General features: G+C 48.1%; 6 protein-coding genes across 6 annotated transcripts; 2 read left to right on the forward strand and 4 right to left on the reverse strand.

The window, feature by feature from the left end:
* Nucleotides 1–583: 583 nt before the first annotated feature.
* On the reverse strand, nucleotides 584–7,425 carry PGRI_054360 (DNA-directed RNA polymerase III core subunit RPO31; the record flags this gene model as incomplete). Its single annotated transcript, XM_040793149.1, has 4 exons — nucleotides 584–4,835; nucleotides 4,913–5,001; nucleotides 5,484–6,633; nucleotides 6,689–7,425. The coding sequence occupies 4 exons, from the start codon at nucleotides 7,423–7,425 to the stop codon at nucleotides 584–586; spliced, it is 6,228 nt and encodes a 2,075-aa protein (XP_040645116.1).
* A 226-nt stretch (nucleotides 7,426–7,651) lies between these two features.
* PGRI_054370 (spindle checkpoint protein MAD2) lies at nucleotides 7,652–8,726 on the forward strand (the record flags this gene model as incomplete). Its single annotated transcript, XM_040793150.1, has 8 exons — nucleotides 7,652–7,700; nucleotides 7,763–7,788; nucleotides 7,840–7,865; nucleotides 7,922–7,960; nucleotides 8,017–8,045; nucleotides 8,100–8,245; nucleotides 8,302–8,375; nucleotides 8,441–8,726. 8 exons carry the CDS (start codon nucleotides 7,652–7,654, stop codon nucleotides 8,724–8,726), a joined length of 675 nt encoding a protein of 224 aa, XP_040645117.1.
* Nucleotides 8,727–8,943: 217 nt separating this feature from the next.
* PGRI_054380 (DUF218 domain protein) lies at nucleotides 8,944–11,345 on the reverse strand (the record flags this gene model as incomplete). The annotated part of the gene is made up of 4 exons (XM_040793151.1): nucleotides 8,944–9,423; nucleotides 9,485–9,536; nucleotides 9,594–9,701; nucleotides 10,576–11,345. 4 exons carry the CDS (start codon nucleotides 11,343–11,345, stop codon nucleotides 8,944–8,946), a joined length of 1,410 nt encoding a protein of 469 aa, XP_040645118.1.
* A 698-nt stretch (nucleotides 11,346–12,043) lies between these two features.
* On the forward strand, nucleotides 12,044–14,728 carry PGRI_054390 (uncharacterized protein; the record flags this gene model as incomplete). The annotated part of the gene is made up of 1 exon (XM_040793152.1): nucleotides 12,044–14,728. The coding sequence occupies one exon, from the start codon at nucleotides 12,044–12,046 to the stop codon at nucleotides 14,726–14,728; it is 2,685 nt and encodes an 894-aa protein (XP_040645119.1).
* Nucleotides 14,729–15,073: 345 nt separating this feature from the next.
* Nucleotides 15,074–16,390, reverse strand: PGRI_054400 (uncharacterized protein; the record flags this gene model as incomplete). Its single annotated transcript, XM_040793153.1, has 1 exon — nucleotides 15,074–16,390. One exon carries the CDS (start codon nucleotides 16,388–16,390, stop codon nucleotides 15,074–15,076), a length of 1,317 nt encoding a protein of 438 aa, XP_040645120.1.
* A 521-nt stretch (nucleotides 16,391–16,911) lies between these two features.
* On the reverse strand, nucleotides 16,912–20,364 carry PGRI_054410 (uncharacterized protein; the record flags this gene model as incomplete). Its single annotated transcript, XM_040793154.1, has 10 exons — nucleotides 16,912–17,001; nucleotides 17,059–17,625; nucleotides 17,679–17,914; nucleotides 17,963–18,360; nucleotides 18,414–18,922; nucleotides 18,976–19,078; nucleotides 19,475–19,940; nucleotides 19,996–20,081; nucleotides 20,135–20,304; nucleotides 20,359–20,364. 10 exons carry the CDS (start codon nucleotides 20,362–20,364, stop codon nucleotides 16,912–16,914), a joined length of 2,631 nt encoding a protein of 876 aa, XP_040645121.1.
* Nucleotides 20,365–20,425: the final 61 nt, after the last annotated feature.

Raw genomic sequence — 20,425 nt, forward strand, 5'->3', positions numbered from 1 at the left:
TTTGTTTTTTTGGGGAAATATAGAGCTCCCCGAACATTTCTCTTAACCCTAAAGGGCCTTTGAATCCCGTATTTCTTGGGTTTCTCTTTTCGGCTGGCTGCAGCTGCTCGTAAATGATGAGAGATATTTGTGATATCGGAAATATTTTGGTATTTCGATACTTGTACAATGGCATGCTCTTGAAATCCGAGACATTCCGTTGGGGGGAATGCGGACTTCTTGTACTTTGTGTAAGAGGTTAGATATTTGAATATAACCTGAAGAGAAGCTTGTCCTTGGATTTTTCTATAGTCGTGTTGGAAATTAGCTTCACGCCTGTACACACCCCAACTTTTGCTTTTTTAGGATTGTGATAGGTCTAGGTGGGATGGTGGAGGTATACCCCGGGGAGTAAGTACTATATTCCACTTATAGCCCTAATAAATCCACAATATAAAAGAAAAGAAAAATATTCATACCATCAATATATAATTCACTCGCTAGAAGAATTAGTCTCCCTAAGTACATGTACAAGCCTTGTCCAGGCCAAATTCTTAACGCCGAAATTAATGCACAGTGTCACAAGAGTCACAGAGTCAGAGCTTCACCGGACCTTCCTCTTAGGTCTCCTTGTCAAAGGAACTTCACAATGTTCGGTCCAAGCATCTTCAAACACTGTCTTGCGTGGGCCAATCTGGCCTTGATAGAAGTTCAGTTTGCGCACAACCTCCATAGCACCTGTACCTAGTGACACCGTCTTGCCCATGATGATACATTCCGATACACCCTCAATGAGATCGGTGCGACCGAGACCACCAGCATCGAAAAGGTGATCCGCAGTCTTCTCGAACGAAGCAAGCTGAAGCACAGAGTCACGCATCTTAGCTAGACCGAAACGCGTAATACCGAGCACTTCACCCTTGTAAGTCATCACGTCAGCCAGAAGTTGCATGTGACGAGGATCAATGTCCATGTCCTTCATGACTTCGCTAATTTCGACGACGATGGTGCTTCGAGCGGCTTCAATACCCAGAACGTCTCGCGCCTCCATAATGTTGTTGGTCCTGGTGCGGAGACCGTCCACACCCATTGTAGTCATACACTCCCTCAATCCGTAACCCTCCACGAGCAAAGTGTTCGTAGTTGAGGTCTCGTCCGTGCGAATGATAGCTCGGGTGGCACGTGGGTGGCCCAGGATTTGGATGTTAGGAAGGATGCGCTTCAAATGCTTCAAGCGGAGGAAGGGATCCACGCTCGTGGCAGCAATCTCCGTCTTAGAAAGAGATGCCTTGCTGGCCGGATCAAGATCCATGTGGACCTTGATTGAGGCTTGCTTGCACGAGAATTTGAGATCACCTCCCTTGAAGCGCTTGTTGGACTTGATCGCTTCAACGATCTGTGGCGTCGTGATCTCCAACGCCAGATCCTCAATCGTCTTCCAGTTCAGAACGACCTTCAAGTAGGCATCATCGGGGGACCAAACCTCCGTGATGGAGTGGATCACGTCATGGAGGAAGGTCTTTTCAATACGTCCCTTCACGATACGAGCAGCGATAGTGCTTTCTTTGTTGACCAATTCGCAAGCCACGACTGGAGTACTGATCTCCTTTGAGGCGTTGATAATTTCCTTGATACGAGGTACACCCTGCGTGATACTCATTCCGGCGACACCGGCGAAATGGAAAGTTTTGAGAGTCATCTGCGTTCCGGGCTCACCAATAGACTGGGCACCAACGGCACCCACAGCATGACCAGGCTCAACCTGGGCCCTCTTGTATTTCAGCAGACAAGCAGTGATGAAAGCTCTCAGTGTGGTATCCGTCAGCTTGCCTGTATGATCTAAGCCCTTACGGCTCCGTGGGTCGGACGGGTCGATATCGCCACCTCGAGAGATCAATTTGTCGGCTCTCTTTTGCACGTATTCCTGAATCGAGTCAAGGAAGTCACGCGCACTCTCGAACTGGTCGATACCATGATCACTGCGGTCCATGTACGCCAGATCATTGCCGAGCAAGTCCTTGCGGTTTAACTTCGCACGTTCCTTTGAAAGCATCTGTTCACAAACTTCCATAATTTCATTTGGCAACAAGCTTCGCTCGTCATTGTTGTATGTAGTAGATTCCGAGTGAATAAAGGTTCGATCGAAGTGGACGGGTTTAGCTTTACCCTCCATATCCACGGGATCCAACTTATCATCACCATACTGGAACTGAACGATGGCAGCAGACGAGTTACGAACAGTATCATCGTACATCGACGACAAATCTTCGAGGGACTTCATCAGACGACGAGACATGTAACCAGTCTCGGCGGTCTTGACAGCTGTATCGACCAGACCTTCACGACCGGACATGGCGTGGAAAATGAACTCTGGGGGCTCCAGTCCTGAGAAGAAACTGTTGCGAACGAAACCCTTCGATGGAGGCTGTCGTGCATTCTTCGGGAAATGCGGTAGGGTACGATCCTGGAAACCATCCTGTACACGCTGACCGCCGATAATTTGTTGACCAACAAGGGCAACCATCTGGGACACGTTGATACTAGAACCCTTGGATCCAGAAGTGGCCATGATCAGGGGCGAGTTGTACTTGCTCAGTTGCATAATACACTCGTCACCAGCTTGTTGACGGACCTTACTGAGAATACCAGAGATCTGGTTCTCCATGGTTTGCAATTCGTCACATCCAGGGTACTTCTCCAGAGTGCCCGCCTTGTACTTAGCAATGACTTCGTCACACTGTGAGTACGCTGCCTCAACAAGATCGTTTTTCGACTGAACAAGCCCTGCACTAGGGTAGACATCTCCGATACCAATTGAAAAGCCGATGTTAGTGAACCACCGGGCGGACAGTTTTGACAGACGGTTCATGCCCTCGGCTGCCGCTGGTGGGCCGAAATCTCTGAGCATAATGTAGAAAACATTGTCTTTCTTTCCGGAACCAATCGTAGACTTATCCATCACACCACACATGACCTCCGAGTTGCGGATGACCAACCATCCATCATTGGGATCCAAGTCCTTGGGACGACCATCCTTGGGCATCTTGAACTCGCGGCATGCAGCGTCCAGGTTAACCAGAACGGGATCATCTGAGTTAGGGTGCATAAGAATGTTAAAGACTTGTTTGCCAGTCCACATCATCTGGGGCTTCAAGATTGATGGTGGTGGAAGGTCAAATCTCGTTTCAGGGCCAAGCATATAGAGACAGATCTGCGTGAAGGAGGCTCGGTCGTAGAAGTTGTCTTTGCTGCTCAACACGTAGGCGGCACTAATGAAATCCTGGATGGCAGAAATGATGGGCTCTCCGTTTTTGGGAGTGGCCAAGTTATTCTTGACACCCATTAGCTCCATCGCTTCTGCCCGAGCTTCTTCAGTCTGCGGCACGTGAAGGTTCATCTCATCTCCGTCGAAATCGGCGTTGTAAGGGTTGCAGACACACTCGTTCAATCGGAAGGTTCTATGGGGTCGGATTTTGGCAAAATGAGATAGAATACTGAGTTTGTGCAAGGAAGGTTGTCGATTGAACAGTACAATGTCGCCGTCTTCGAGATGACGTTCAACCAGATCGCCTTCCTGCAGCTGATCAGCCATCCGCTGAGTATTACTGTACTTCAACATCTGTCTGAATCCGGTTCCTTTTTTGACAATCAGGTTCGCTCCGGGCCATTTGTTGCTACCATTGCAAATCCTTTGCTGCAGTTTCTCCTTGTTGTATCTGGTCACTAGTTCGGGATAAGTCATGTTCTTTGCCACCAGCTCCGGAACAGCGACCTCATCAACTCGCAAATTTGGATCGGGTGAAATGACAGTTCGCCCAGAGAAATCGACACGTTTTCCTGACAGATTTCCTCGGAAACGACCTTGCTTTCCCTTCAAGCGTTGAACAAAGCCTCGGATTGGTTTTCCAAGATCGGCTTTGTTGAGCCCAGGCACATCGCTGTTGATGTATACAGCAATTTGAAGCTGCATGTAGTCCCAACACTCCATGATTGTCTGGACTGGAGCGCCCTTAAGCAGAGCATTCTTGAGATTGATATTGCTCTGCACAATATCACCCAGCTTGGCGGTCAAGTCATCTTCTGTAGACGCACCATCTTGTCCGACTGATGGTCGAATACAAACCGGCGGAGCTGGGATGAATTGCCATAGGAACATCTCCGGACGAGCCTCCTTTGGATTCATGCCAATCAATTCACAGTCAGAGTCGGACATTTTTTTGAACAACTTAAGAACGCGAAGGGGGTTCATGTCATCCTGCGCCTTTTTGAAGTGTTTTTCAACCTCTGGGTTTGCGCCTCTTGCCTCGAGGAAAGAGTTATCAAAGACATCCTTGCTGATTGGGGTTTGCTTTTTGACGGAAACCGAGACATTGAATGCACGGAATTTGTCGTGGGTAATCTTCAGAGCGCTTGTTCCGGTCTTCTTCACGACACCGTTGATCGCCCCGCAGTATGTACATTCACGAGTTTTCCGACACCGTTCGTTGATGCGCTTTGCGATCTGCGTCCGGCGTAGGTTATCAAGGCCCGGTCGGCGCATATCGCGAAGGAAGGAACGACGCTCCGCCTCGGGGAGCAGAATGTTCGAACATTCCTTGCAAATTTCCTGAAGGATCGAAATGACGCGCTTGAAATAACCGACATGGAAAGAAGGTAGGACCAATCTCACATGGCCAAAATGACCGTTGCAGTCTTTGAGGTTGTTTCCACATGTAGCGCAAGAATCGGTTTTGTTCGAAATACCCATGCGCTGATCGAGAGGTCCATTCGCAACAACTGTTCGGGTCTGATCCAAGTCGAAAAACTTTCGGTCAGAAACTTCGACTACTGCTTGGCCGACAATGTCATCGTTGGTTCTGGAAACATAGTTCTTCATTAGCGATCAGGTCTGCGACAAACGCTTGTGACAAGCAGATGTGAGTGAACTGCGTACAGGACACCAAATTTCAATTCCTTGATAACTTTGGGAACGCTGTCAATAACCTGGGCCTTGCCCAGGTCTACCTGTGCACCCTCTGGAGGCTGCATGGCCGTGGTCAAATACGGAGCATGGCAGGGTGACTCAAGGCGATGCGATCGGCATAGGCGGACTTCAGCCGCTAGAAACAAGATTCCAGGCTCGTTGAAGAATTAACTCCTGTATTGTGTTGGAAGATCCACAATAAAAAGCCACAGATCTTGGGTGAAGCTATTTAGATACAATGAAGTGAATTGAGAGTGAGCAGAAGAAGAAGTTGTATGGCGGGGTTTGACATGAACTTTTTTTCTGCCGGTAGAGCTCCCACCGCCAGGAGTGGATATACAGTTACACCGCAAAAGTATTAACACCTCCGGTTCTTCGGGGCATCTCAAGAAATAATATTGTACAGTGTATTTGTCTCCTAATGTGCTTATTTCGACAAGAATGCCTGGAAAGCTTTGTGCTCAATCACCACATTTCCAACTGCTCGCAACCTTTTGCGACCCTCTTTCTGCTTCTCAAGCAGCTTTCGTCGCCGACTTACATCACTAGCATGCAATTTCGCGAGAACATCTTTCCGATAAGGCTTGATAGTCTCACGAGCAATAATTTTCTTACCGACAGCAGCCTGAATAACGATCTCGAAAAGCTGTCGGTCAACATGCTCCTTGAACTTCGTTACCCAAATTCTGCCTTGTCGGTTCACCTGGCTCGAGTGCATAATTCGTGTTACAGCATCCACTGGCTCCTTGTTGACCAAGAGTTGTAGCCTGACAATGTTGCCGGCTCGCCATGCAGATTCTTCGTAGTCCAAGCTGGCATAGCCTTTGGTACCTCCTTTCAATTTTCCAAAGAAATCGTCGACCAAATGGGCCAGAGGCAGTTCGTACTTCATGATTACCTGAGTCGATGTAAAGTATTCAATACTTACTTGCTCACCGCGGTTCGCCTCGCAGAGCTCAATCACCTTTCCCAGATACTCTTCTGGGAATGTCAGAGTGACTAAGACATACGGCTCTTGAACCTCGGCAACTTTCAGTCGTACACTGTCATCATCTGGAAATTTGGCGGGATTTGTAATAATCTCTTCGCCACCACCTTTCCAAACGACCTTGACTGGGACGGAGGGTGGTGTAATGATGATACTGGCGCCGTGCTCCTGTCGTAGACGGTCTTCAAACACAGAGCAGTGAAGGGTTCCCAAGAATCCCATACGGAAACCGGCGCCCAAAGCCTCGGAAGACTCTTTCTGTACTGTGATGCTTCGATCATTCAAAACCAGCTGGTTGATGCTGTCCTCCAGGTGCTCGAAGAGATCCGCATTCACTGGGTATACAGCCACAAAAACCATGGATTTGGGCTCTTCGAATCCAGGCAAAGGCTCGACGGTCTTTTCAAAGCCGACTTTTGTGAAAGTATCGCCAATCTTGGCCTCCTTACTCCGCTTCATGCCAGGGTTGAAGTAAATGTACCCAACTTGGCCTGCACGGAGGCAGCTTTGCGCGGTCTCGGTCGGATACATGATGCCGACTTCACCAACAAAATATTTGAGGCCGGTGGCAAATGATATAAGCTGCTGACCTGCACGCACCTCGCCGTCGAAAACACGGACCAACAGGATCACGCCCTTGTAGGAGTCGTACCAGGAATCCACGAGGAGCATACGAAGTGGTTTGTTGGAATCGCCGATAGGTCTAGCATACAGTCAGCAAGGAAACAGCATTTTGTGAAGCCACTGATTGAACCTACGCAGGGATCTTCTCCACGACCTTCGGTAGCACAGCCGGGACGTTCAATCCAGTCTTTGCCGAGACCATCACCGCGTTTTCTGTGTCGATCTCGAATGTATTTCTTATCTGCTCCAGAGCCCGCTCTGGATCCGACGAGGGGAGATCAACCTTGTTGAGAATGGGAATCAACTCGAGGCCTTGCGCAAAGGCCAAGTAGAAATTGGCGACTGTCTGCGCCTGAACACCCTGACTGGCGTCAACCAAGAGGATTGCTCCGCCGCAACTGGCATAACTTCGCGACACCTCCGCACGGAAGTCCACATGACCAGGTGTATCGACCAAATGTAGCAAATAATCCTCGCCTTTATGGTTGTAGATCATGGTACACGTCTGCGCTTTGACCGTAATTCCTCGCTCTCGCTCGACGTCAAGTTTGTCCAGAACTTGCTTGTTCATGCCCGGTTGAATTGTACCCGTCAATTCCAGTAATCGATCGGAAAGTGTGCTCTTGCCATGATCAACGTGTGCAACGATGCAAAAATTGCGAAAACGTTCGATTGGGATCGCGGCGATTCTCTTCTCGAGGTCCACGTCCAGTTTTAGGTGCGTGTTTTTCGGACGTCCATAGTAAATTGTAGAGGTAGAGAACCCCCTTTCGAACCTATATGAAGAAAAGACAGTTGGTGGTCGGAGGCTCGCGGCCTGGCATCTCGGCGCTGCGCTCAGCCATCGGCCTAACTGCAGACATCCTCGCATTGGGAATTCCGCGGTGGCATAGGAGGGGCTGATTGTATGCAAGCGTCGGATCGAAGTATATCCGTGGGGCAATGAGCGTTTCAGTGCTAGTTGATCTAGTCACGATTTGCGGAGAAAAAACGGACGCGCGGGCGGTGACTTCTTATTGCTGCGGTGACCACTCGACATAAACAAAGCCCAACCTTTCTTTTCACCTCCGAAGTCATCAGCTATCTACAGTATCATCATGCCCGAAACCAAGGAAAAGTCAAAGGTGCACAAGCTGTCAATCAAAGGTTCATACCCATCGTCCCCTTAGGTAGTTGTTGTGACTGTACAAAGGCTTACATGATAACAGGATCGGCCAAGCTTGTCTCCGAATTCGTGAGTCGCACTTTAGATGCCTCAATGACATTTTAGTACTAATATTCCCAGTTTGAATACTCGATTAACTCAATCCTGTAAGTTGCTACTCATATCCAACCCGAGACACTGGCTAATCGCACTGGGTGTTCAGCTTCCAACGAGGAGTCTATCCTCCCGAGGATTTCACAACGTAAGTATGCCCTCTCAACTTTGTTCAATACAGCACAGCAAGCTAATTTGAAATAGGATTAAGAAATATGGCCTCAATATGCTGGGTTCGTGAACCGTGTTCTTCATAATCGACGTTGGCAAACCTAACCTCATAGCAGTTTCGGCCGACGACCAGGTCAAAGCCTACATCAAGAAGATCATGTCCCAGTTGAAGGAATGGATGCAGGGAGGGAAGATCTCGAAGCTTGTGGTAGTTATCACGAGCAAGGAGACCGGTGAACATGTGGAGAGATGGCAATTCGACGTATGCATCCAACACTCTTATCTAAGTCCATTACTAATTATGATCTTATGGAATAGATCGAAATCTTCGGCAAGCAATCCAAAAGCAAGAGTTCCCAGAAAGCCGGCGACAAAGAGAACAGTGCATCCGGGTGAGTCTGCTCACTGTGAGGTTATCTTGATCATCCCACTAACCCAACATCTTTGTCTCTTGAAGAGATGCAAAACCCTCCGAACCTATTGAGAAGACAGAAAAGCAAATCCAAGAGGAGATCCAAGCCATCTTCCGCCAAATTACCGCCTCTGTCACCTTCCTCCCCGTCCTTGATGGCGATTGCACCTTCAATGTACTTGTCTATGCCGACGCCGATTCAGACGTGCCTGTGGAATGGGGCGACAGTGATGCCAAGGAAATTAAGAACGCAGAGAAGGTCCAACTAAGGAGCTTCAGCACGAACAATCACCGAGTTGGAACTCTGGTCAGCTACCGGCTAGCGGATTAAGCTCTCGGTGGCACATTATGATCAAATATGAAGGATACTATGGATTGGCGTTTCAGGAAAGGATCAAGGATTTCTTCCACTTATCATATCAGGGTATTGATATCTACTCTGAATCAAAATCAATGCTTCTTGGTTGTACTATGTCTGGTATAAGACCAAGGCAAGCTCTCTCGCTTCGGGAACCACTTATTGCAATGATCACCCCCATCATAACGGATTAAATCCAACACCACATTTTCCAGTCCCAGATCGGAGAACACATCGTTTTCCCTTTCGGGTGACCAGCCTCGTCTCGCCCTTTTTCCCACCAAATCAGGCTTGACTCCGTAAAGGTCTTCTCTCCAAAGCCAATCCCATTCATAGCCTCGCCTTGAGTCAAGGTCTCTGGTGGAGTAACTTCCGCTGGTGGATTGATACCTATCACAGCAACTTTTTGCGTATAGTCTTCTTGTTCTGGGCCAATAGGCACGAGGCCCACAGCTGGAAAGTGACACTGCATGAATCGAGCGCGTTTGAACTCGTGCGTCACGACTGTGACTCTCTGTGGATAAACGCCTGTGTATACCCGGAACTGTATTAGAGAGAACAATAGGTTTTGATATGAATCAGTGGCGTTTGTTTCCGCAATGACTTTCGATGGGTCAATTGTGGAGATGTTAGGCATATCTTGGAAGTAGTCGTTGTCTCTCGCTAGATGCTGAATTGCGCTTTACGTGAGTTTTCGGGGTGATTGATTCAATGGGATTTGGGTGCCTTACAAGGTAAGATTGACCTTCACTGAGCTCAGTTCTAGGCTTCTTGGTAGGCCCTCTGTGTAATGGATCAATGGAAGATATTGAAAAGGATATGATACAAAAATAGTCTTACCCAGAAAACACAAGCAAGCCATGAGAGTCTTCTGCTAGAGCTTTCAATCCAGCTTTGGCATGATCAATGAATGTGGGTGTTTCTCCCTTTTGGAAGGGCTCAATCAGCCTGCTCAATATATTAGGTGCTGTCTTCTATTTTAAGAGCTTATTCTAGGCCCACTAACCACTCGTTCTCTGAGGCTCCAAGATTTGACCCTCCGGTATAAATGGCATGGCAGCAGACAACGATGAGATGATTGCATATAGCAAAATTGGCATTTAGGTTGGAGGCAATCATGGTGGATTTATATCAAGCGAATGGCTCACAATGCAAGATATATATGTTGTACATGCTAATTATAAGACGCTGATGAACTTCTAAAGTCTATGTAAGGGCGGTAAAGGATTTCCACAATTCTTTGGACCTCGTCTTTCACATCCCATCGGATCTCACCATTAACCTTCTTCGGTGAATTTCCTTTTTTTCTAAATATGAATTTTTCCATTCCTGGTTATGTGGAATAAGACCCCAAGCCATCAGCACTGTGTCTTCCTCCGTCGTTAAGTCTAACCAAGCAAGTAAGTCCTGCCGAGTTTCGGGCTTCTTTTTTGAAATGGGAGTAGATTCCAAATCAGATGGGCCTGTCTGTCTCCAATGTTGGCTGACCTCCTTTTTATTGCCTACCACGGTAAATTGTTTCTGTTCCTCCAATTCTGGCCAATCCATATACTCCTCGGGATAAATAGACATGGTGGCCTTGAGTTGTGAGCTAACCCAGCAACTAGTTTCTTGATCTTCATTATCGTCATGGGCCCAGTGACTTCGAATAGAATCCCATATTCGGGAATCTTCACAGCCAACTCTATGGGCCGTGAGGACTGTAGAAATGAGAATCACCACCACGGAGATTATCTGTGTGTACAAAGCTGCCATTCCGATACTTATGACATGCACTGCAAAAGAGGCCCAGCCTATCCATTGACACGCCCGATAAACGTACGGGTTTGGTGGCTGGGGATTGACTGCAAATGCGAGTTTCGGCAGATACGCGGGGACTGCAAGAGTGATGACCTTCGAGTCCTCGGTCAACACAAGCACCTTGGCAATTTTATATGGGTCTTGAGGCTCGATGGGCATTTTGATTCCCTCCATCGCCTGTCCATCCTGGCGAAGTCTCTCGAGTCTGTTCATTGACTCGTCATACTTGGCTCTCTTGGCTGGGTAAGCTTCGGCTGCTCCTTGTGCTTTCCGGATGTTCGCATTGATGCCGGCCTGGTTTTGTGCTACCATTATACATCGTACTGCCACCGAAATGGACATGGCTATCACATTGGCAAATCCCCACCAATCCGCCCCTAACACAGTCACGGCGATGAGCATCCCGTGCACGGGCAACCCAACAAGCAGGAAGCCGACGATGAACTCTTTCCATCTGCGCGGCCGCTCCATGACCTTCCATGTGACAATACTCCGGACTTGTTTGAAGTCCTGTGTCTGGAGCCATCGCGAAAACCAGCCAGCAAGCTCGGTAGTCATGATTCCCGCTGAGATATTGTAGAGAACAAATCCGGGTTTCTTCGTGGTAAATCGGTTTCCAGCCACCACAAAAGCACCTAATAACGGCAGGTATTTGAGGTATAGGCTTGGCACGAGTTGCCCGATACTGCGATCCATCTCCTCTGCTCCAAGGAGAGTGACAAGGCCGAGGGCATCGATTTGCAGTCCCGTTCCACGAGCCCAAGAGTTGAGGCTCTCACTCCAGGTATACATCGGAGAAATAACTTTGAAGTGTTATGGCTAAAAAGAACTGACAGAAAAGATTATATGGTTAATCATTCCTACCGTTTAAGGTTGCGGCCCGATAACTGCGGCTGAAACCTTGGAAACCTTGGAAGAGACGTGTCATATGAGTTGACCAATCTAAACTACCTCATGTCAGCATATACGAGGTCAAAACTGAAATATGCGGGTCAAGTTTGAAAATGGTCCATTTGTGATCCATCTTGCCAAATGTTTGCGAATATCTTTTTACACTGGCAAATCAGCTTCAACGCTAAGCTCATTTTACAACTTGCCAAGAAACCTTAACAGCACCATCGCTACAAAATACCGTCGGTTATATCCGTATATGCCTTTCAGGGGGGGGACTGCAGGCATTTCAATTTGGGCTGACGCACCGCCAATGAAATCTGGGGTCTTTATCATTCTTCCGTTCCATTACAAAGGTGATCTGCAGGAGAAGTACGAAGTTCATAAAGATGGGTATTCCGGGGAAAGAGACTTTCTCAGAAGGAACTATGTATGCGTTAAAAAATATTTGCCTTCATATAGGCTATTCCTCTTGATTTTTCCCTGAACGGGGGTCCACATAACAATCAATCCATCTTCGAACAGCTATCTTTGCTTCTTGGGTGATCTGCTGTGCAACCTCATCCTCTCTGACTGAGATCAAGTCACGATTGCCAAAAATGGCCCATTTCTCTTCTGGGCATAAGAAGCCGACCGATATGGAGAGCGCAAGGGATAATCTCATAAAACAATATGATGGCAAACCTCACCGATCATCTGGAATGCGGTTCCAGCGGCCTTCTGCTGCCAACTTGAAAACGATTGAGAATCGCATGCTGGAATTGGAGGATGCTCGCGGGTACGGCAAGAAAAAGTATCTGAATCCTGATGGAGATGACGATCACGAAAAATATATGGACCTAGATACATACTACAGCACAACCAAAGGGTATCCACGTCGACTTGTTGTGCAGGCGATTCCAGAAATCTATCATGATAGGTCTGATCCTCGCCATCGTCCCTGGGGGCGACGCCGCCTTCGTGGGAGAGTCCCATTCGTCATCACCTTGGCCGAACTATGCCTAAACCCATTTGGTTTCCATCGCTTTGATAGTGTTCGAGACGACGAACATGAAGGGGATGACATAGCTCAAAAGCAAGGAAACTTGGTGCTGAGAATCATCCAACAAATCCTGCACTGGACCACATCGATTCTGCTTACCTTGACACTATCTTGGATTATTCCCTTTGTTCTCTCTTTCGAAATTTGTACTGCCCCGTGGGATGAGGACAGCTCAACTGAACGCTACGACAAGTACCAGAATGTTTACTGGCACTGGCCGAAACACGCAATCAATGTGCTGGACCAGTCCCCCGATAATGATAGACAACAGTCAAATATTGCCGGTCTTACTATTCCTCGCCGCTTGGTGGTGAAAGACCAAACTACCAATCAGTGGACACCGAGGAAGACCAAGGACATTCGCGATAAAAAGACGCACATGCTGCAACCCTACATTTTCCTGAGTTTTTCGCGGGCCAATTATATTCACAAATCAGATGAAGAATTACGAGAGATGTTCTATAAAGTGGCCGAACGCATGCTCCAGCACGAGAACCTTCATAGAGACCCGCAGGACCCTCCGCTAGAAGCATTCTGGGTGGACCTCGACTGTGTCTCGAGAGATGAGAGTATACCGGCTGGGCATGTCCAATCGAAACGCACTCGAGATGTCCACACGATCAGCGATGCAGTACGCTGTGCGAAGCGTGTATACATAGTCCTCCCTACTGAAAGTGGACGTGACAAAAAGATATGGGGAGAACGGATATGGACATTTCCGGAAGTACTCCTCGCTGCGAACAAACTCCGATACTGCTTCACCCATTCTTCTTCTGTGGCTTCGTTCACATCGCATGAATTCACGTTGAATGACATGTACGATAGCTTCTGGTCTGAGCCGGAGCTCTCCAGCTCCGGTTTGGATGGTGACCGACAATTGAAACACGAAAATCCCATAGGCCACCTCATCAAGCATTATACCAACAGTGTTCAGCTAAGTGAACTGCAATTGTTCGCTTTTGCTGTTCAAGCGATGGCGAAACAAACAACTGGCATCAACATCAGGGGTTACACGACTAAAGATATGGCCTACGCTGCGATGGGGCTTTTTTCATATCGACTTACCCCCAATGATTCCGATAATGTCTTCCAGGCTATTGCACGACTATCCCTCGTGAACGATAGCAATCAACTGCTTGAGCGTCTCCTCTGTCTGTCACCGAACCCAAAAAATTCCCCAGTGGAGACACTGCCTGGATCGGGTCCAGTTGGCAGTGAGACGATTCTTCACAACATCGCGGAACAAGATCAATATGGCTCTCATCTCTGGGATATCAAACCACTCTGTGATGTGGTTGGTGTTGGCGACGATTTATACGAGCCCACGGTCATCGTAGATCGCTGCCGGGGCATCCCCATCCGATGGAAGGACTTCCCGAGAGTGAAATATACCAAAGACCTCAGTGGATTTAGTGGTACCGTCTCAAAGGCAATAGTGTACCGTGGCAAAGTGTTTATAGCGAGTGGCTTTGCTCTATTCTCGTCCGCTATCGCGCTTTCGCTTTCACTTATTGATTTCAGAGGGAACGAAACTCAATCGACAAGTGACGTTTTATACGTTGTCAAGACCAGAATTATTCCTCAGTACCTGATAGCTATTGCTCTGTACTTCGCAGTCGCATTTATCATCTCCTGGTTCAGTCCTTGGGCGGTACGAAAGCTCTGTAGCGATAGCGTCGAGGGATGCTCCAGCCATCTTGTTGGATTCGAAGGCACAATGCCATTGCATGACCTTGAGAAAATCATCTACGGTAATTTCAATGATCGCCTATCATATACGGCCTCATCCACTGTCTTCTCCAAGGGACTCCGCGACCATAATCTTCGACTGAGCAATGATCCTCATGATCAGAACCATTGGGAGAATGAGTTTAAACGACTGGGTCTTCCCAGCACGCACCGTATCTTCACTCTCGTGGACACGGGCAATATGACTGTGTCTGTGATTTCTGCGGAGCGACCACCCGTCGTGGCCTTGATGTGCGGACGGGAAGGCGGCATGCTCCGGGTATTGCTGTGCAGCTGGCGCTTTGAAAAGAACTGTCTGTATCGTGAGGGTGTTATTCGCATGCGCAGCTCGATTGAAGATCAGGCTACACAAAATGACTGGTTGAAGATCAGCTTGGCGAGCCAGGGCGATGTCAACCGTACTCGGGTGAGCCACCTCGAGGCAGAAGCCAAAAAGAAGCAGTCTCAATCTCCTACTTATAACCCTTTCCCCCCCCATCCGCCGAAAGAGTGAGGCCCCCCTCATCTTCGGCCAAGAACACCCGAGACATGTTAAAACAGCTACCTTTGACTGGCACTAATGTATTATCTTCCAATATCCATATATTGATCTACTTCTTGCGCTTTAATCTTCAATAAAACTGCACATAAACCAAAATTGTACCTACATCTTGTAGACATCTCGAATATCACCTCACCAACTAGAAATTCAAATAATCCGAGCCTTGCAACGTCAACCTTGGAGTTATAGACTCTAGAGGCCGCATAAGTGAACGACTGTTCTCGTATGCTAGAAACTGAGTTGCAAGGTAACGAAATTCAATTAGATTATTCAATCGGTGACAATCGACTGCACACATCAAAGCGAGGCTGTGGTCAAAGCAACTACACCATCAGGCACGTCAATCCTCTCCAAAATAGTCGGGTCTTCCTGAAACTCATCACCGTCAACAAACTCCTTCAAAACAGAATACACACTCCGCTCAATAACCACCGCCGAAGGGTCCTCGACATCCGTCGAACTCATAACCTGGGAAAGGTAATGCAGGGTACACACCAACGCATTCACATTCTGTATACGGCCAAGCAGAGCAGGGATATACGTCGGCTGAACAGCAGGCTCACTCCTCCGGCCATCTAGATTAAGAGCATTTGCCAGAGTATCTCTGACCGGGTCCTCCAGTGTACGCCACGCATCTTCATACAAAAGCGCCTTTTCCTGGGTAGTCACATTTCCCATACAGAACAACCGCATCAAGGCCCGGTCCTCTGCATTTTCCTCCACGTGAAATAGTCGCACGTCCTTGTCACGGAGGAACTCTGCACGTCGAAGCAATATCAAGTCATACCCACTGCGGACGGTCAGATTGCCTGCAATGACACCCTCGCATACATCATAGACATTACGATAGGAGTCAAAGATAGGCTGGATCAGTTTCTTCGCACACGTCCAGTCCATGTGGCCCGCAGCACCAGCGATATCGAGCAGTTGTTCCATGAAACGGAGTTGGAAGCTGCGGTCGTGGCCTTTCATGCGGGGTAGACCGGACAAGCAGGCCGGTGCGTTTTCGGCCTGGGCCAATTGACCAAAATTGAAGGTCGCACCGAGCTCGATCGCCCGAAGTACATCATCCTTATCTTGGTCTTGAAGCTTGTCCAGTGAGGGAACTAGGCCGGCCTTACAGGCCACGAGGAGAATGGCATCGTGGTTGAGAGTGGAGAAATCCACACCAGTCTTTGCGTGGCAGTCAGATGCTAACTGCGGATCTTTGCCTAGATCATTGATGATTATTGAGGTGATCAAGGTAAAGAGTGTGTTTGCATCTGTGACGAGCTGCATGTAGAACTCGCGGATCCAATCAAACGAGGTTCGCGTTAGTTGACATGCGGATTCCTGTGAACCGATGAAGGTCTCGTATTGGCCCGTATAAATCCAGCGGAGTGCTAGAAAACCCACAAGTGTGCGGTTCACTTCATCATAGTCTTCGTTGTATAAAGTGTAGGATGGGGATGGAGCGCTGGGAGGGGTCCAGGGACCGTCTCGGATGGAGTATGCTCGCCGCAGACGATCAATTTCCCCTGGAAACTCCTTATACACAAGGCGAATCAGTTCCTCATCCGAACGTGCGAAGAGAGAATCTGGAACATCACAAGCTTCTCTTAGTGATGAATCCATTGTAGATGTTTCCCGTTAGTTCCGATAGCCGCCCAGGGGGTTTTATGAGCGGGTGAGATCTCTATTATTGGCCCGTTTACGCTACCATTAAGAGATGAGAGAGAAAGAAATAATTGCGAAGACGATTCTTGACAGTGAAAAAAAAGATAAATGAATAAAGATGTTCTAATTGTACATTTTTGTCATCGCCCTCAATCCATGCGCCATAATATTAGCCCCCATAGGGACCCCTCACTAAATGCACGAGAGAAACAAAGGCGAGACGAATGGAAAAGGAAAACGCCTGAACCCCAGGGGGGTATGCAAAGGATTTTGAAAATCAGAAGAATATGTGCTGACCTTCCAGACCATGAAAACCGTGCGACGCCAACCAGAAAATTCTAGTTGTCAAATGCATATCCATGACCCAGTACAAGATAGAGAAGAAATCATGAAGGTATTAATGCATAGATAGGAGAAAGGAAGATTGTCCCAAGAGAACAGTAGGGTATCAGTCGAAAAGGAACCGTGTGGTGTATCATTTAGAGAGGATCGTGGCGGAAAGTGCAGTTGTCGCCTTTGCGACACTTGCCCTCAGCCCAGAATCTGCAAGCAACGAGTCCCACCTTATACTATTTCAAAAGAGTTAGTTTGTATGTCATAAAATGCTGAACCCACAGTGTACTTACAGGCTTAGCTTCGTTGGCGCCAACTCTTGTCCGTTTCGAGCGGCTCCATGATTCAGAGTTAGACTGATCGTCATAATAACCGCCTTCGCGGCCTCGCTTGCGCTCTGGGTCTTCATAATCATGGCCGTGCTGTTGGAATGGGAGAGCACCAGCTTGTTGATTCTGCCCACCGAATTGTGCGAACATGGCGCCAAGGTTGGGTGCCATTGCTGGATGCGATTGCTGAGGCTGGGAGTATGCTGCCGGCGTCTGCATTTGTTTCATGACATTCAAGATCGCGTTGAAGTCAAGGCCTTGTGGCTGAGAAGTAGGCACTGGTGGAGGCGGGGGAATCTGGGATTGAGGTTGTTGCTGACGGAACATGTTAATAGTCCTCTCGAGATCAGGCATAACCCCGGGCTGGGTTGCCTGTATCGGTGGAACTGGCTGCACCTGTCCAGGCACACCCTGGATGATCTTGAGCAAATTAGAGATATCAAATCCACCGTCCCCGGGAGTAGGTTGCTGCGGTTGCTGGGTGGGCGCAGGCTTCGGATTCATGTAGGAGTAGTATCGCTCCTGGCGGACCTGTGGTGTCCTTGTTAGTATTGAATTTTAATGCCCTTAGAAGTATAACATACCTTGACCATGTCGGGCAATTCTCCGAAAGGCAATACCTCGGGAACAATCTCGTCGGGGTCGGGAGCCGGTGGCTCCTTAGGCGTGTCAGGCATATCGGCGGGGGAAGTATAGAAGACCATAAGGGTAGTAGCTTCCCGATGCTCCTGAGCCTCCCTCTCGGGACTCGTTGGCAGCTGGGGGCCACCGCGTTTGACGAAACTGCCGTCTTTTGGTTCCTCGAAATCGAAATCGATCACTACATGGGTCAGTAAGGATTTGGGGTATGTTTGGAGGGATAGCCTACTCGAAAGGATATAACCATCTTGGAATATAGTCTCGCGAATACCACCAAGGTCTTCTTCTTCCAGTTCGTCCATATCTTTGTGAAGCTTAAGAACACTACCTTCGCCTTTAACGTCTCCACGTGAACGTAATGACCCATCGCCGGGACCTAACTCTTCATCGGGATCGTGGGTGAACAGTCGAACTTCGGTGAGAGTATCATCTGGCCTCCAGGTCACGCGAAGTTTACGGCGCTCCTCTTTACGCAACCTCTTTGTGCGCTCCGCTTCAGTCTCCGGGGGCTGATCTTCGGCAGGCTTGGGGGTTGGTGCCTGCTTTGGTTTGCTCAAGTCGGCCATAATGTCGCCAAAGGAGAAAGATGGTTTGAAGGCTGATGCCTTTTCCTTTTCGGGAGCAGCCCTATTTCAAGTGTTAATATAGACCTCAGAAACACTCTCTTCGTAGATACATACGTTGGCTTTGCTGCTGCAGCGGCGGCAGCCCTATCCGCATTTGTAGTCCCGGGTCTCTTTGATGCTGAGCTTAAAGTGCCAAAGAGACTTGTTGGCTTGGGAGCCACGATATTGGGTTTAGGTCGCAGAACTGCAGCGCCGGTTGGTTTACTACTTTGTGCTCCCTTGGCCTGTCCATTGCCGGATGTAAGTTTATTAACATCCTTCAAGGTATTGGCAACTGCCATTCGTTTTGCGCCAGGTTGCAAATTGCTATCCGCTTCACGGGGTCGCTTCACTCCAGCGTCTCCTTTAGACTGGTCTGCTAAAAGGGCCTTTGGATTCGACTCTTCTTTGGCAGGCTTTTCACTCTCCTGCTTACGCTTCGTACAGGCCGCAGCATTATCAAGGATCTTCTGTGTGAGATCCTTAACCTGCTGACTCCCTTTCTTAAGGAACTTGGGCAGCAACTTGGAAAGATTTGTCTTCTGCATCAGGTCCTCTGTCAAAGATGAGAAACGCGAGAAGAGCTTATTTCATGTTAGTCAATTTATTCGACACAAAAGACAAACACCAAACTTACTGTAAGCAAATTGATAGTCAGAGTCCCAGCAAAGTCTGCTGCCTGGAAACGGTCGACCAAGAAGGAATATAGAGCTGCCACGATCATAGGGTGTTCTCCCAGCCTACACGAAATTAACAATCAGTCATTTGGGCTCAATTATGTCAAGTTTTCAAGGTTTTTTTGCCACTGCAAGTTTGAGCCAATTTCTAGATAGAAGTGATTCCCCTCCAGTGAGGTTCACAGATAGTATCCTAACGGCATACCTGAGGCTCAATATGATTGAGATCCTTTCGCTCCATCTGGTAGTCTTATGTGTCCCAGGCGCATATATTATCAAGCCTTGCCACTGGCGAACAGAGCGGTGGCCCTTTATTCTAGCCCGTGATAGTGCTATCATATCCAATGCTTCCGAGTATATTTATAGGTGTTTTCAAATAGCCTCAGGCTTTGTGTGACCATCACAGAGGGATATAAGGGAAGGAAGGTATAGTAGAAGGAAGGGGAGAGGGATGCATACTTCTCAACAATAATGGGATGGCCCATTTCCAGTGTTGTGGTCGCAATTTTATCCATAGTGCGACGTTGTGAGATAACTTTTTCCTTCAGTTTTGTTGCTTTCTGGTTGTCGTCTTGGTTTTCAGCTAGTTTCATAGCCTGAACTTGTTCCTTCCACGCGTCTCTCAATGATTTAACGAGATCTTTGTAGGCTACCATCGCATTTTTGATCTTATCAGTACCAGGCCATTTGTTCCTTGGTGACCACACGGCTTGGAGGGTATCATATTGCGCTGCAGCCTCGGGCTCAGTCGGGCGGACCGCAGGGATAGGAGACGGCTCGTCAGGTGCTTCGATCTCAAGATCGGATTCATCCGAACTTTCACTTTCCGAAATAGACACAGCTCTTGTTTGGCCAGTCTTCTTTGTTTGCTGGTTGTTATGAGCTCCTTTCTTATTGGTGATTACAACTTCCGGTACTGATAATCCTACGAAAGTCAGTATTAATCGAAATGCAATAGGCTTAAACAGGTCTGGGCATACCTCTAGGCGAAAGCACTGGATTGCCATTTGGTGTCATATGTGACTGAACCGAAAGATCATGCTGGTAGTAATTAAATAGCCTGGCCCTTTGAGAAATCAGCCAATGCTTTTTGAACCACAAACTAAAATGGTAACTTACTGTTCACTCCCTTGTCGTTGGAAGTCCGCAGGGATTCCCTGAAGAAAGTTGCTTGCCAACGACGACTGCTGTTGACTGAATGCCTGCGGGGTGGAATTTAGAAATTGGGGGTTAATGGTGACATTTGGGTCTGAATCAGGATAATCATTGGTCAGATCAATTGTGTTTTGCTGCCTACGGTTAGAACCACGGTCATTATGAAGCGCATTTAGGAGTCGGCTTACCAGCATTTCTGAAGAGTAACCTTGAGGTAAAGGGTATGAAGAAATTGATGGCTGGGGCTGTTGCTGT

Source organism: Penicillium griseofulvum, assembly GCF_001561935.1.
Source record: "Penicillium griseofulvum strain PG3 chromosome Unknown contig_84, whole genome shotgun sequence".
Taxonomy (NCBI): Eukaryota; Fungi; Ascomycota; class Eurotiomycetes; order Eurotiales; family Aspergillaceae; genus Penicillium; species Penicillium griseofulvum.